This window comes from Ranitomeya variabilis, chromosome 5 (genome assembly GCF_051348905.1).
Source record: "Ranitomeya variabilis isolate aRanVar5 chromosome 5, aRanVar5.hap1, whole genome shotgun sequence".
NCBI classification, from domain to species: Eukaryota; Metazoa; Chordata; class Amphibia; order Anura; family Dendrobatidae; genus Ranitomeya; species Ranitomeya variabilis.
In genome coordinates this window covers 71,795,703-71,812,039 of record NC_135236.1, presented here as the reverse complement: position 1 = coordinate 71,812,039, position 16,337 = coordinate 71,795,703, and the positions used below count along the sequence as shown (strand labels likewise).

General features: G+C 46.1%; 1 protein-coding gene across 2 annotated transcripts in view; it reads left to right on the top strand.

The window, feature by feature from the left end:
- The first annotated feature begins 5,830 nt into the window (after window positions 1-5,830).
- The window catches only part of KAT6A (lysine acetyltransferase 6A), a 33,409-nt gene continuing 22,902 nt past the window's right edge, over window positions 5,831-16,337 (top strand). Inside the window, exons 1-2 of one of the 2 annotated variants that reach the window (XM_077262214.1) lie at window positions 5,831-6,145; window positions 8,499-9,317. In XM_077262214.1, the coding sequence (XP_077118329.1) occupies window positions 8,724-9,317 (594 nt within the window). In that variant the 5' untranslated portion in view covers window positions 5,831-6,145; window positions 8,499-8,723. The remainder of the gene's footprint in view (window positions 6,146-8,498; window positions 9,318-16,337) is intronic. The other variant, XM_077262213.1, reaches the window with a different exon arrangement.

Sequence of the window (16,337 nt, the reverse complement as noted above, 5' to 3'; positions counted from 1 at the left end):
AACTAAGTTTAAACTTCGGGTTATTAGAGGGCCGATGGCAATGACAACTGACTGGGTTTTATGTTAAAAAATATAAAGTATGGCAAAAAAAAATAATCCAACTCATCCTGTAAGAGGAAAAAGACCCACACAGCTACCGTCTATGCAAACATAAAAAGCTAAAAAAAAAGGCAAAATTCATGTCTGTAAAGCGGTACAGACTTGACAATCACTAATACGAGGGACGTTCAATAAAGATTTCCCCTGACCCACTTCCTGTGGACTTAAAGCAATGAAACTTTGCCAAATTATTAGTCCTTCTCTACATAGGTGCCACCTAGGGACACACACTTCTCTCATCTCTTTAAGCAACTGCAAACACATCGCTTGTAGAAGTCAACAGAAGTCACATCATCTGGAAAAGGCTTGCCCTTCAAAAATAACTTCATTGTTGGAAAGAGGTGGAAGTCCGATGGTGCGAGGTCGGGTGAATAAGGGGGATGCAGTAGAATTTCAGAGCCACAGGAGCATTCTTCCATTTGGGCAACATGTGAGTTGTGAACTGGTACACAGTCTTGCAGAAGGCGGACATCTTTGGTGAGTATGCCACATATCTTGGTTTTGATGGCCTCCCGCAATTTCCGCAGCAGTGAAGCATAGTATGCCCTAGTGATCATGGTACCCTTTGCTCCAAAATCCATCAATGCTACTCACTGCTGGTTCCAAAATACTGTGAGCATGACCTTGCCTGCCGAGTGTTGGACACGTGCCTTCTTTGGAGGCAGTGAGTCATAATACTTCAATTGCATTGACTGGACTTTAGTCTCAGGATCACAGTAATGGACCCAGCTTTCATCCTGTGTGATCAGTCTGTTGAAACGGTCCTTCTGGTTTCCATGGCACATCATCAATAGAGCCGGAGAGCATTCGACCCGTTCCTGCTTATGGAAAGTTGTGAGACCCTAAGCACACAGCTAAAATAACAAAGGAGTGGCTTCAGAACAACTCTGTGACCATTCTTGACTGGCCCAGTCAGAGCCCTGACCTAAACCCAACTGAGCATCTCTGGAGAGATCTGAATATGGCTGTCCACCATGTTCACCATCCAACCTGACGGAACTGGAGAGAATCTGCAAGCAAGAATGGCAGAGGATCCCCAAATCCAGGTGTGAAAAACTTGTAGCATCAATCCCAAGAAGACTCGTGGCTGTACTAGCTCAAAGGGATGCTTCTACTCAATACTGAGCAAAGGGTCTGAATACTTATGACCATGTGATATTTCAGTTTTTTCTTTTTTATTACATTTGCAAAAATTTCTACATTTCTGTTTTTTTTTCAGTCAAGATGGGGTGCAGAGTGGACATTAATGAGAATAAAATGAACTTTTTTGAATTTACCAAATGGCTGCAGTGAAACAGAGTGAAAACTGTAAAGGGGTCTGAATACTTTCCGTACCCACTGTATATATACAGGGTGGTCCAAAAGTAGGTGGACAGAAAATAATGACATTTATTTTGATTTATTATTTATTTTGAATTTTTATTCTGTTAAACCAGAGATTTTTGTGACACAAAATAGTTAATAAATAACATTTCCCGCATGTCAACTTTTATCAGCACAATTTTGGAAACAATTTTTTTTTTTGCCAGGAAGTTATAAGGGTTAAAAGTTGACCAGCGATTTCTCATTTTTCCAACAACATTTACAAAACCATTTTTTAGGGACCACCTCACATTTGAAGTCAATTCATGGCTGAAAATACCCAAAAGTGACACCATTCTAAAAACTGCACCCCTTAAGGTGCTCAAAACCACATTCAAGACGATTATTAACCCTTCAGGTGTTTCACAGCAGCAGAAGCAACATGGAAGAAAAAAATAAACATTTAATTTTTTAGTCACAAAAATGATCTTTTAGCAACAATTTTTTTTTAATTTTCCCAAGGGTAAAAGGAGAAAATGGATCGCAAAAGTTGTTGTCCAGTTTGTCCTGAGTACTCCAATACCCCACATAGGGGGGTAAACTACTTTTTGGGCGCACGGCAGAGCTCAGAAGAGAAGTAGTGACGTTTTGGAATGCAGATTTTGATACAATGGTCTGCGGGCATCATGTTGCGTTTGCCAAGCCCCTGATGTACCTAAACAGTAGAAACCCCCCACAAGTGACCCCATTTTGGAAACTAGACCCCCCCCCCCAAGAAACTTATCTAGATGTGTGGTGAGAACTTTGAACCCCAAAAAACATGTTTGATAAATCTCCCCCTTCATAACCCTATTACACATACTGTCCACCTACTTTTGGACCACCCTGTATATATATGTATGTATGGTATCATCGTGATCATACTCACCCGATGAATCATGTCATCAAGTTATTTTTTAATCATATTGTCAAGTCACAATGAAAGCAAACAAACCAAAAAAATGAAGGAATTGCAATTTTTATATTTCTTAGATTTTTTTTCCTATTTTTCAATACATTATATGAGAAAGCGATCGGTGTAATTCAAAACTACAAGTCATCCTGCCAAAAAAAAACAAGTCCGCGTAAGGCTAGGTTGGACAAATAAGAAATGATGACTTCTTGAAAGGAGGAAAGAATAAAAGTGCGGAAACAAAAATTTGCCCGTTAGTGAAGGGTTTAAAGAACGCCATAAATAAAGTTAGCGGGGACGGTATTCACCCACACAACCAGCTACAAAAAGGCAGCAGGTGGCACCACTGGGTTCACCCAGGAGGCTGCCTATGTAGCAGGCACCACAGATGGACGCACAGCTGCCTCCTCTCTCCGCAGCTGCTGATGGGCTGCACCCGTACGTATCACTGAGAATCTCTTCCAACTCCGTGACCGTTATGACAACGACGATTCCCCGAGAATTTGTGTTCCCAAATAGATCAAATAACACCGACAATGCAACAAAAAATAGAATCAAACTAGAGAAAAAATAGTGAATACAAAAAACTAGTTTTTGTTTTTTTTTTTTAATTCTTTAATTCTCGATTTCGTTCAACCCCTTTACGACATTGTAGTTTTGTCCCTTTTTGCAACCTCGTCTTCTCTAGTTACAAGGGCTTAGTTTTTTTGGATATTATATTTGGCAATGAATGTTCTCAATCACTATGCTCCCCCCTTATAACTCTCTACTCACCTCCGGTTCCGATCCCGTTCCACTGGCTCTCCGCGAGCCCTGCAGCCAATCAGCAGCCACTTTACTCTCCTCCCCTATGGGCGTAAATGACATTCGGAGGAAGTCAGAGCTGCGGCTGCTCTCACTCCTCTCTAGGGACGTGTGACTTTCTATTACGTTTCCAGGCAACTTTTGCATAACTTTTTTTTATCATTATTATTCTTACATATTGTTTTTTAAGCCTCTTTTTTCTTTTTTTTTATGTCTTGTGGATTTCTTTGACGCTTTTGTGCGCCACATTTTTCAAAACGATGCGGGCGGTTCATGAATTTTGTGCAATATAAAAAAAAAGCTCTTGATTTTTGCCTTTAACCTTTTTTTGTGACTTTTTAGTGCAAAAAGGCGCATGTTCCACTGAGATTTTCCCAAATTTGAGCATATAAAGCAACCAAATTTGTGCACTTAAAAAGTTTTAGATTGATGGATTAGCCAAAATCGTCTAGAGATCCCAAACCCTGCCCATAATGGCAAACATAAAAAATAAAGAGGCGAACACGTATAAAAGAGACTTTTGTAAAAGGAGCAAATTCAAAGAATTTGGAGCAGATGAAAAACAGTTCTGGGTTGTACCTAAATATTGCGACTTTTCAAAATTCTGGCATGAAACTTATGATAAATCGGGCACAATGTTTTTAAACAGGAATCCTTTTTAGGAAAAGCTCCTTTTTTAATTTTCCTAAAGTTTTTTTTTTTTACTACTGTATGTGTTGTTTTGCAGCCTTTTGAATGGACAGTGTCAAGTTTGAAGCCGATTCCAAAACTGATCTGCCTCGAAGAGACGTCTCAAGACCTTCTCAGGAAGAAAAAAAACTCCCTCAAAAATTACTGTATACGCAGCAAAAGAGGATTGTCCATTTAAATGCGTAGAAAGAGGATTCAAAATGATTTTTGATGTGGATTTTGCAGCAGACCAGCTTCACAAGCCACCTCTATATTACCTGTTTGAACCTAGCTTTGGGGTATGTGCACACTGAGTTTTTTGTTGTGTTATTTGGAGCGGAAACTCCAGAATCCTTCTAAAAAACTAGACAAAAATGTGAAGATTTTCTTCTCCAAAAACACTGGGTAAACATACCTTTATATATTCCTGTTAACGCTTTATTTATTTTACTCACTTATATGGCGCCAATAAATGCACAGCGCTTTACAGACATCATCACTGTCCCCATTGGGGCTCACAATCTACCGTACATTCCCTATCAGTATTTCTTGGGAGCAAACAGATGTTGTCCTTGGTGGGATTTGAACCCAGGACCCCAGCGCTGCAGGGTTGCAGTGCTAACCACTGAGCCACCATACAGTGCTAACCACTGAGCCACCATGTTTTATTGAGCTTTCAGTTTTTTGGGAAGTTCACCACAAGAAGTTCTCTTTGCAAGTTCACCTCTCCCATGAGGATGGCCATATTACTGGGACGGGGATCACAACGTGACACTCGGACTGGCCGGCGGCTCTCCCGGCAGCGGCATAGAAATACATGCGGTCATGTTCCTGTTGGGAGAGCCACCGGCCAGTCCGAGTGTCACGTTGTGATCCCCGTCCCAGTAATATGGCTGTCTGACTATCTCCTCAGCTTCAGAGCAGCAAAAAAGGGCACCACGCCCCGCACCTGGTATACTGGCCGGGCCGCTGCTGATAAACAGCAGTGGTGGCCGGTAACCTGGGTAACCACCCGTACACAATAAAATAATTCCCATCTTCTTGAGAACAAGAAACTGCAAAGTCGCCCGTTTTTACCCATTTTTCACGTTACAACCTCTTAAAGGGAACCTGTCCCATCGAATAACACAGCATCACAGCAAACAAGCCTTGGCACAACGCCATTGAGCAAAAAGATGAAAAAGGTATCGCTTTTGGAAAGCGAAGAGGGGGCCACGGGGGTCTCTGTATAACCCTGTCATATTAGGCAGCTCCCGCACCCTCCGCGGTGCTGACGTGACCGGCCCCATTATACCAACGCTTATCTGTACCCTCAGCTGCAAGCCGCTGTTTTGTTACCATGGAAACGAGTAAGAACGCTAATTATAGGCGATTTCTCACTAATTATTATCGTCCGCGGCGAATAAGACCCCAAATGTTTCTAACGTATCGACGACCTACAGCTGACAGTGACTGCTGGGACTTATAGTGCCCCCCCTTCCCTGTACATAGACAGCCCTCCTGGGCTATGACTACGTGGCTAAGTCACGACTGGATAATGGATGACTACTTCTCCAAATGCCGTCAATCCTGACAACCCCCCCACTCCTCTGATTATTCCCCTCGCTGATATGCAAATACACCTCGTTTGCATCCTAATATTAATAATAGTGTTGCATATGCATGAAGGGAGGGGTTATGTGGGGTAACGCAAAGCACGGGGCACGGAAAGGGTTAACAAGATGAACGTCCTTTGTTATGACCACAACTAAGATGGCGGCACGCGGCGCTGCCCTCACTCGATCACGTGGTCTCGCCCGCTACCCCAAGCGCCTTTTCCCCCTGACCGCTCTTCTCCGCGCTATTCCACTCACGTCCGCCCCTCCCTCTCTGACTCACTGAATCCCTCCAACAACAACATCACAGCCCCGCCTACCGATGGCGTCATGCAGCCAATCAGCACCCGGCGTCGGCTGCTGTTCCCTCACTGGTTCCCTCCCTGACCTACTCTACTCGCGGCTCCTCCCATCTCATAGCAGAGATCCGTTGCCAGGACTGAGGCAACGCCCACAAAGTGACATCCACACAACATCTCCGCCCCCTGTTCTGGCTGTTCCGTGTCTCTCCTTCCGCGCTGTTCTAGTTTCTGTTCTCACCGCCCTCCGCACGCTTCCATTCACCTCTCTATCCTCCCTCCGCGCTGTTCCGTTCACGAACACCTTCGCCCTCCGCGCTGTTCCCAGCTTCGCCTTACCTCCCCGGGTTTCAGTTTTCAAGATGGCCGCCGCATCAGCCCGGGGTGTCTCCGCGCTCCGTAGCTGCTGCCTCCTGGGACTCCCGGTAAGAGAACAGCTCTATTTTATTTTTTTCCTCTTTGTCCCTGACCGCTGCTTATCCCTAGATCACAGGGGATCACTGTGTAACCGCCTGACTCCACCCAGGGCCGCCTTCCGACCTCTTGGCAGGCCCTGGCCTAAGGCCTACGCCGCCTGTGCAAGCCGGGGACTCGCGTAGAATTCATGCCCGGGCAGGTGCGCAGGGGCCCGGCGTCGTGTGAAGCCTCAGACTGAGGAGAGCACGGGATGTCTGGACCTTGTACACTGCTGCCCTCCAGGCTATGGCCGCCGTCCTCAGTCCTGGGGCACAGACATGTCCTGGCCAATCACCTGGCTCTGTGCACACCTTGCACTACAACTCCCAGCATGTCCTGCCAGACACTCGCTGCATGCTTTACACCTGTGCATGGCGGACCTATCATCCAGGGAGCCTTTGTGGGAATATCTGCAGTGTTTCCAAATTTTTTGCACCCTGGTCATCAGTTTGCTATCTTGCCTTCTGCCGGATATTTCCTGTATGATTTGTGGACTTAGGAGTCCAGTGGGCGGAGCTTCTCATTGACAGGTTCCCTTTATTTTTTTTTTGTAGCACAAATGACACCTGAACTCCTATACTAATCCTTGTGGGGCGCGTGCTCATGGGTCTGGCTGTCATCCTGCCCCCTGGTTCTGAGCCGCCCTCCATATCAAGAAATGGGTTCTGTAGTGGTATTATTGATCCTCGCTTAAAGGGATCATCATTCCATTAATTGTTTAGTTTACTGCTCGTTGCCTAGGTTACCGGCCACTTCTCTAGTCTGTCAGTAGTGGCTGGGTTTCCTGGCTTGTAAGCTTTGCTATGAAGCTTGTGCTGGTCCCCCTACTCTTCTCTGATGCTACAGAGGCTAATCTTCCTCATTTAGCAGCTTAGGAGGGTGCACAGATCAGACGAGGGGCACGACCCTGCTGCTGCTCAGAACTGTCAATCATCAGAAGCACAAGGCCGCTCATCGGGAGGCTGAGGAGCAGTGTGCTCCTGATGTTGGGTGTCAATGCCCCTTTGATGTTTATGAAAATTTGCAGACATACAGGCTAAGTGGATCCATAGGGCTCCGACTGTTGCGCCAGGTCCAAGCAGCGTCCCTTTTGGACATGTCAGGACTTTTGATTAGTGGGGTCCTGATGCTGAGATCCTCACCCATAGAAAGCAGGTACACCATATGAGGAGGGGCAGAAAGCTGAGCTAAGAGCTTCTGCCCCCTGGTATCAACCTGCCGGGGTCCCGGCACATGAACAACCATCCAATGGGTTTTCTGACTATGACATAAAAGCAGTGCTATGATGGTATTTGTTAGATGGCCAAGTATGTTGTGACATGATGATTGCGTTTTATGATTCCCCCATTCTGCCCCCTGCAGTTTGTCACCATTGACTTCTATAGAGATCTGTGTACACGTGACGATATTGGATGAAGCCCCGGTGTCGTAACCATTGTCCGGCGGCTCCTGTGTGAGGGGCTCAGAGCGTCATTGCTTGGCCTGTGCAGTATTGTATGACGGAGTCTAGGATAGCATAAGGCTGGTGACATGTGGGATTCTTATTGGATCACGTACATCTTTTCACTGTAACTTTAGGTATTCAATAAAAGGGGATAAAAATCAGTGCTTTTCTGGTGCATTTTGATGTGCCGATTCCAGGTCTTCCGGGCTCCTTCACTTGCGCCAATCGACAATATAACAAGTTGTTCGCCGCTCACTCAGGCAGATGAACAATGATGGAGAAACAACATCTGGTGATTGATCAGTCCCTATACAGGATCTCGTTATCAGCAGCATGTCCGATTTCAGACTGTCGATTGCATTGTTTTCCTGGAGATAAATCTGTGACTTTTTCATAGAGAACACAGGAGTGCTTAGCCGAGATGGCCGACAGACGTCTAATGTATATGGCCATCCTTAGACTTTGTGTAGACATCACTTGCTTCACTTAGAGGGTAAAGGGAGAGAGACTTTTTAGTTAAGAGTTTCCATAGATTGGATGGAGAAAGAGGACAAAGCCTCTGCCATCACCCCTGGCAGTGACTTATCTTCCCACGAGAATACATGTTTGAATCTAGCAGCTCAATCTTCTTTGCCCTGACATCTGTCATTAGAAGTGAGATGGGCCATCTCCAGACACACAGGTTGCTCCCCGCCTAATTACCTGAGACTGAGCCTTAGCGTTGCCTGGTTGCAGTAATCACTTAGTTGTGTACACCCGATGCCTATGGGGTCCCTCATTACCTGGGATGTGTGTGTATGTATATGGTGGGCCTGCTCTGTGGGATGCTTGTGACCTGTCCCATCTTGTGTCTCACTTTCTTTTATTTTCTCTTTCAGGTTTGATAACCCGATCGTTGCTACTGGTCATCGTTCGCAGTCTCTGGTGTTGTACACTAACACTTTCCAAGGTTGTTCTCACTCCGTACCAAGACTGGTGGACTTTGGTGAGGTTGGCTTGAGGGGGAGCTTGGTGTGTGCTATGGTGATCCAGCCTCCGGGCAGCGCCAGCCTCCTTTCCTCCCTCCAGGACCAGGGCTAAACCTCTATGGATATACAGTCATCATGGTGAAGCTGGCTAATCCTTTGTATACGCAATGGATCCTGGAGGCCATCAGGAAGGTAAAGAAACAGAAGCAGCGCCCGTCAGAGGAGCGTGTCTGCAACGCCGTGTCCACATCACACGGCCTGGATCGTCACACTGTCTTGGAGCAGCTGGAACTCAGTGTTAAAGATGGAACAGTACTTAAGGTTACCAACAAGGGGCAAAACTCCTACAAAGACCCTGATAACCCAGGCCGCCTGGCACTACCTAAGACTGGTAGGAACCCAGGTCGGCCAGAAGGTTTAGACTTGCAGCGACTCTTGAGGAGGGCACTAGAAGGGCTCTCCGAGTCTGGGGGCTCTTCTCTGAAGAGCATTGAACGCTTTCTGCGTAGTCAGAGGGATGTGGTGGCAACCTATGGGGGGAATACAAGTCCATCTTCAGCTTTCCACCAGCAGTTACGGCTTGCTATCAAGCGGGCGCTGGGCCATGGGAGAATAACGAAGGAAGGGGCCCTCTACAAGCTGAATTCCAAGCTGATGGAGGCCAAGCAAGTGTGGGAATCGTTGGCCTCTCTGCCACCAGTATGTTTACTGCCTCATGAAAAAGACAAGGTGAGTGATACCCGTTAGTTCCACCTTCTGGTTAAATGGTTCTGAATTACGGGTAAGGATTAGGTGTACGGTGGCGGTAAAGGAAAATGTATCCATCCCCATTCACGCTAGGTCTGGCCGGGAGCTGGTCTTCACGTAAGCTCTGCTTCTACCAAACTGTAAAGTTCTCAGTCCTTAACCCCTTCACCCCCGGAGCTTTTTCCGTTTTCGTTTTTCGCTCCCCTCCTTCCCAGAGCCATAACTTTTTTATTTTTCCGTCAATTTGGCCATGTGAGGGCTTATTTTTTGCGGGACGAGTTGTACTTTTGAACGACATCATTGGTTTTAGCATGTCGTGTACTAGAAAACGGGAAAAAAATTCCAAGTGCAGTGAAATTGCAAAAAAAGTGCAATCCCACACTTGTTTTTTGCTTGCCTATTTTGCTAGGTTCACTAAATGCTAAAACTGACCTGCCATTATGATTCTCCAGGTCACTACGAGTTCATAGACACCTAACATGACTAGGTTATTTTTCACCTAAGTGGTGAAAAAAAATTCCAAACTTTGCAAAAAACAAAACAAAACAAAATTGCGCCATTTTCCGATACTCGTAGCGTCTCCATTTTTCGTGATCTGGGGTCAGGTGAGGGCTTATTTTTTGCGTGCCGAGCTGGTGTTTTTAATGATAGCATTTTGGTGTAGATACGTTCTTTTGATCGCCCGTTATTGCATTTTAATGCAATGTCGTGGCGACCAAAAAAACGTAAATCTGGCGTTTCGAATTTTTTTCTCATTACGCCATTTAGCGATCAGGTTAATGCTTTTTTTTTATTGATAGATCGGGCGATTCTGAATGCGGCGATACCAAATATGTGTAGGTTGGGTTTTTTTTTTATTGATTTATTTTGATTGGGGCGAAAGGGGGGTGATTTAGACTTTTATATTTTTTTTATTTTTTTCACATTTTTAAAAACTTTTTTTTTTTACTTTTGCCATGCTTCTATAGCCTCCATGGGAGGCTAGAAGCAGGCACAACGCGATCGGCTCTGCTATGCAGCACCGATCATAAGATCGCTGCTACACAGCAGAAATGCCGATGTGCTGTGAGCGCCGACCACAGGGTGGCGCTCACAGCCACCGGCGATCAGTAACCATAGAGGTCTCAAGGACCTCTATGGTTACAATGGAGGAGCATCGCCGACCCCCGATCATGTGACGGTGGTCGGCGATGCGCTCATATCCGGCCGCACGGCCGGATGCGGTAGTTAAATGCCGCTGTCTGCGCTTGACAGCGGCATTTAACTAGTTAATAGCGGCGGGTGATCGCGATTTCACCCGCCGCTATTGCGCGCACATGTCAGCTGTAAAAAACAGCTGACATGTCGCGACTTTGATGTGCGCTCACCGCCGGAGCGCACATCAAAGCGGGGGTCCCGACATGTGACGTACTATTCCGTCACATGTCGGGAAGGGGTTAAAGGGGAGTTGTTTCTGGCATAGCCAGAGGAAAAATGTGATGGATTTGGGTCTCATCGCTGGGCCGCCCATCTGTCCTGAGAAAGGGGTCCTGTCTGGAGCCGCTGAGCACATAAGCTGCCACCTCTCCATGTCGGGCAGCACAAGCTGGGGCCCCGTTCTCAGGATAGCGATTAAACTTTCATGGGATATATGTATTGTATGTGTCATGACTGTCTGGGATCAAAATACCCTTTTATAGGGATTGCCCATTTTCTGGACAACCCCTCTTTTAAAAGAAGTAGTCTCCCTTGTAAAATAAAAATAACAGATACGCCCCTCCAGCAATGTCGGCACCAGGTCTGCATGTCATCGTTATGCCGTGTGAGCCCTGCAGCCGATCACCGGCTGTTATTGGGCTGCTGCGATCTCGCGTCTTCCGCATGTCCGACTTTTGTCTAAAGGAAGCGAGAGAAGTGCTGCCCAATAGTGGCCACCGGCAGGGCTCACTTGGCACAATAATGCCATGCACACCCCAGCAGATATCGCTCGAACGGCGCCCGCACGGAAGGTGAATAACTCTTACTTTAATTTTACAAGGGGGATTACTTAATTTAAAAAGGGCCTGTCCAGATAGTGGATAACCCCCTCTTACGTTTCATCCTATAGTGTCGCAAATGCTGTTTTCAGTAGAATCATTGACTTGTTTTCCAAAGAAAATGTTAAGCAAAGTGCAGCCCACCTTTCCTAACGGCTCCGCAGAGCAGAAAAAAAAAGACAAATCTTAATACTTAACCTCCCGGATTGGCATCATGTCACGTGACTGCTGCAGCTGATCAGCGGACGCTGCGTCCTTTGCTATTCTGCAGCATTCGCTTTTTTTTTTTCCTGCGCTGTGGAGCTATTAAGAAGGGGTTGTCCGCTCATAGACAACCCCTTCCTAATTACTGCACCAAAAATATATTATTTGTGTAATTAACAGTCTGCAGGTTGTCCTGCTTATGAGTCTCCCACCCGTTTAGTGTCTGCAGCTTCTGTGCAATGTGTCTCTATAGCAACAGACTACAAACAAATGCAGTGTAACCTGATCCCTCAGTCGCACAGTCTTCCATCTGTCAGCTTCGGCTTGTTCAGATGACAAATTTGTTGGTTAAAAAATAAGGTATTGGTGGAAATCGTGACTATACAGATGTAATCAGACAGGCGGTGCACACTCAGAATAACATGCTGTGATAATGCCGTAGTGTGGCAGGCCTTCTGCGCTTGTTGCATCTTTACACTAATATTGTTGGTGCTGTCTGCCCCATGGATCATTGGGTGCCGCGGGGCTGGATGGACACCTGGACCCCCAGTAATGGAGACACTCATTACTGAAAGTGATAGATACTTGCTCCCAGGGGGATCAGCCAGACTCCTAGATTGTCTGTCCTTATTTTGTCCTCCTGTCTGGGGCACAGTGGTCCATTCTGTATGGATGGACAGCCATTAGCTTGGAATTGCTTGCTTGTGGATTGTCGCTGACTGCTATGGAGAGCATTGAGAGAGCCTGGACACTGACATTTTACTACTTGGCAGTAAAGGAAGACGAGTCATATATATGGCTGCCTGGCTACACCTGAAGCCTCATTTTTGTAGGAGTATCCAGCATTACATTGCAGCCCAATAGGTAAATAAAAGGGGTGCTTCCGAAACAAACAACATTTAAAAAGTTTCCAAGCTACAGCAGATGCAAAAAATAAGGTATCATAATTTCCCTTTTTTTTTAATATATATCTGCTGCATCACTGGTGGTATATGCTGGTATGTGTTTTATCTCCCTGGATCAATGACTTTCAGTCCATATGCACAAGACAGCGGCAGCCGATCACTGGCATGTGTGCCATAAGGGAGGAGTCAGACAGGGATCGCAATGCTCGGACTGGCCAGTGGGTCTGCCAATCGCACCATCTGCATAGAAACACATGCTGTCACGCTCGAATCGGGGGAAAGCCACCTACCAGTCTGAGCATTGCGTTGCAAACCATGTCCGGGTTGTATGGCAGTCTGACTGTTCCTTAAGACTGCTGAGGCCACAGTCTGCATCAGTCACTGGTTTGGCCGAGGGCTCACGGACACCACCGGAGTGGCAGAAGTTTAGCAAGTAAATTGAGGTTCGTTTCTTTTTTTTTTTTTATTGCATTTTATACTGTCAGGTAACTTAAAACAAAATTGGCACCTTATTGATTTAACAAGGTTGCTGGATTTTGGTAAGCTCACACTGATGTCACCTGTGGGTAGACGGGGTCCCATAACTGTTACATGTGTCCCGTTTGAAGGGGTTATTCAGCGACATCCAGAGCGGATCGGTGCCAATGACGTTACAACCAGGGCTGTGGAGTCTATAAGCTAAACCACAGACTCTGACCCCTCAATTTCCCTGTCTCCTATTCCACAGCACTGGTCACTACTGAGCATGTGCATAAAGTGCAGCACAGATTCATCTCCGCTCCGACCCCACAGCATTGGTCACTACTGAGCATGTACATAAAGTGCAGCACAGATTCATCTCCGCTCCGACCCCACAGCACTGGTCACTACTGAGCATGTACATAAAGTGCAGCACAGATTCATCTCAGCTCCGACCCCACAGCACTGGTCACTACTGAGCATATACATAAAGTGCAGCACAGATTCATCTCAGCTCTGACCCCACAGCACTGGTCACTACTGAGCATGTGCATAAAGTGCAGCACAGATTCATCTCCGCTCCGACCCCACAGCACTGGTCACTACTGAACATATACATAAAGTGCAGCACAGATTCATCTCAACTAAAGCCGAGATCCTTAGATCAGGAACAGAACAGACATTTCATAACTTTCCAAAATTTTTATGATAACATTAACAGCACAGCCTGTGCTAAACTATTGAACCTAATTTTTATATATTTTAGGAGTTGTTCAGTTTTATACAGACTCCGACTCCACATCCCTGGTCACAACCCGCTGATTGTCCTATACTTGTCTCGGCAGGTGTGCAAGTCATAATGTCATTGGTACCAGTCCCTTCCGCAGGAGGACTATCCTCTGAAAGTCATTGGATAACCCCATTAGTTCACCCGTAACCCCATCTGTACATAAAGCAATTTCCTACACACGCCGCCTATGTTAAACATTGGTTTCACTCATTGGTTGTGGTGTCGAAAATCTGGGCAGAAGCACAAATCAAGTTCTTGCAATATGTGGATTATTAAAGGCCTTGAGTCTATCCTAGTCGGTCACTGCAACAAGGAGCCCCTTCCCGGTGTCTGACATCTCCGGGTTCCTTCTCGGGGGTAGACCTTGCTGGTTCTTGTTGTGCTGCCCCTATGATGTGATATTGTACTATAGACATGTTGCGCTGCTATGTGGACGACACACGTTCATCTGGAAAACATTAACAGGCGGGTTGGCTGTGTTTGTGCTGTTCATTCGCTCGCCGTCTCCTGGTATTGACCAGTTTACCACTTTATTGCTTCTGTTAATCCACGTTATAGAAAAATTACTCATCCAGTGTTGGAAAAAAAACCTTCAATTCTATGAGCTAATTAAAGGGAATCTATCACCAGATTTTTGTGATATAATCTGACAGCAGCATGATGTAGAGGCCAAGACACTGATTCCAGCAATGTGTCACTTACTGGGTTGCTTGCTGTCCTTTTGATAAAATCCCTGTTTTCTCTGCTGCCGTGCTTTAAATGCTGAGCTCTGTTTAACCAGACCTCCCACCACTGATTGGCCACAAGGTGGCAATCAGTGTTGGGGGTGGGGTTGGACTACCTGGCAGCAGGTTTACTAGTCCTTTAGTGATAGAATTACTGTTTTATTAGCAGAAGATTATCAAAACTCCAGGAAGTGACACATTACATCATCAGGGTCTCTGTCTCTACATTATGATGCTCTGCGATTTAGGTGGCAAAAGCCTGGTGACTCCCTTTAAAGGGGCCATTTGGGATTTTAAGGAAGTTGCTGATATTTATATTTTTCATTCATTCCATATATTTGTTGGTGAAATATCATGCATTTAAACAAAAGCTTACCTATGAAACTTTTTATTGCATAAACCTGTATATGCCGTGCAGCTCAGGGGTATTTATATACTTGCTGATCACCATCTTTCCCCGTTCCCAGCGCCGCTCCGGTCCTCTTCTGGGTCACGCCAGCTCAAACTGGGTGTGTACATGAGACAGAACAAGGCTCCATAGACCTGCACTGTAAAAGCGTCTTCCGGCTCCTATACACACACATCTGAGTGATCCGGCAAGTCAGGATAGAAGTCATGTGGCCCAGAAGAGGAGCACAGCGGCGCTGGGAAGATGGTGATGGGGGGGCTATATTACCCCACTTACGCTACATTACTTACACAGGTTTACAAGACTGTAATTTCAGCACTTAAAGTAAATAGAAAAGTGGCCTCAAAGGTGGACAAGCCCTTTAATCGTTTCACCACTCCGGTGGCCCCACAGTGATCACATCAAGTACATTGTTCATTCATGTGACTGCTGCAGCCAATCGCCGCTCTCAGCTGACATGTGATTTACATGCTGGCAGCTTCCCGGGGGCCGGTGATTGTCTGCAGCCATCATGTGGTTGATGCATAGGGTGTCATCACTCCAGGATTTATTTTTTCCTTTGCGGGGTGAGCAATTTTGTTTTAAGTCCTCATTATTGTATTTATATTTTGTGTGCAAGTTTGATGTTGCGACATTACTGGCGTCCAATGAGGTCATTATCGTCATTATCAGTGTAAAGTTATGTGGTGGTCTGTCTGGATTTAAGGGGTATTCCAGGCTAAACAGATGACCACTCATCTACTGGAGCGGAGATAATTGTTAAATGGGGACTGGTTCCTCCACAACGTCCTCTGCCGATCACCAGAACAGGACCAACTCCTACCATCTGCAGAGAGTCTGAGGTCTCTGTTCCAGCGGTTGGTGGAGTCCCCCTTTAAATTAGGCTAAACAATTTCCACCATCGAACAATCCCTTTATATGGGAGAAAAAAAGGTAACCCGTCTGCAGCACGCCTGTGGGCGCACTTACTAGTTCTCTAATGACGCACCTGGCCGTTCACAGGATGTAAAACGTGATTCATCAGACATGGATACCTTCTTCTATTGCTCCATGGTCCAGTTTGTGCCCATAGTAGGGGTTTCTGGTGGTGGCCAGGGGTCAGCATGGGCTCTCTGACCCGTCTGTGACTACACAGTAAGCCGCTCTGCGAGTCCTGACCCCAATCATTAACACTTCCTGCAATGTGTACTAAGGGAGCTCTTCTGTGACCCCTGGTCACCCATGACCCCATTGCTGGGTCACCAGTTGTCCTTCCTTCTCCTAGGACCGCTTTTGGTAGGAGCTAACCATTACATACAGGGATCATGCCCTAATCATCGCAATATTACTGTTTTGTCTGGTCATAGTCGCTTGTCCCTTTTTTTTTTTTTTTTTTCCTGCTTTTAAACGTCAACTTCAAGAACTGATTGTTCATTTGTGGCTTTCATTAATCCCCCGATAGGGGCCATTGTCACAGTTATTCCCGTCCGCCAATAGCGGTGTTTGCAGTCATGGT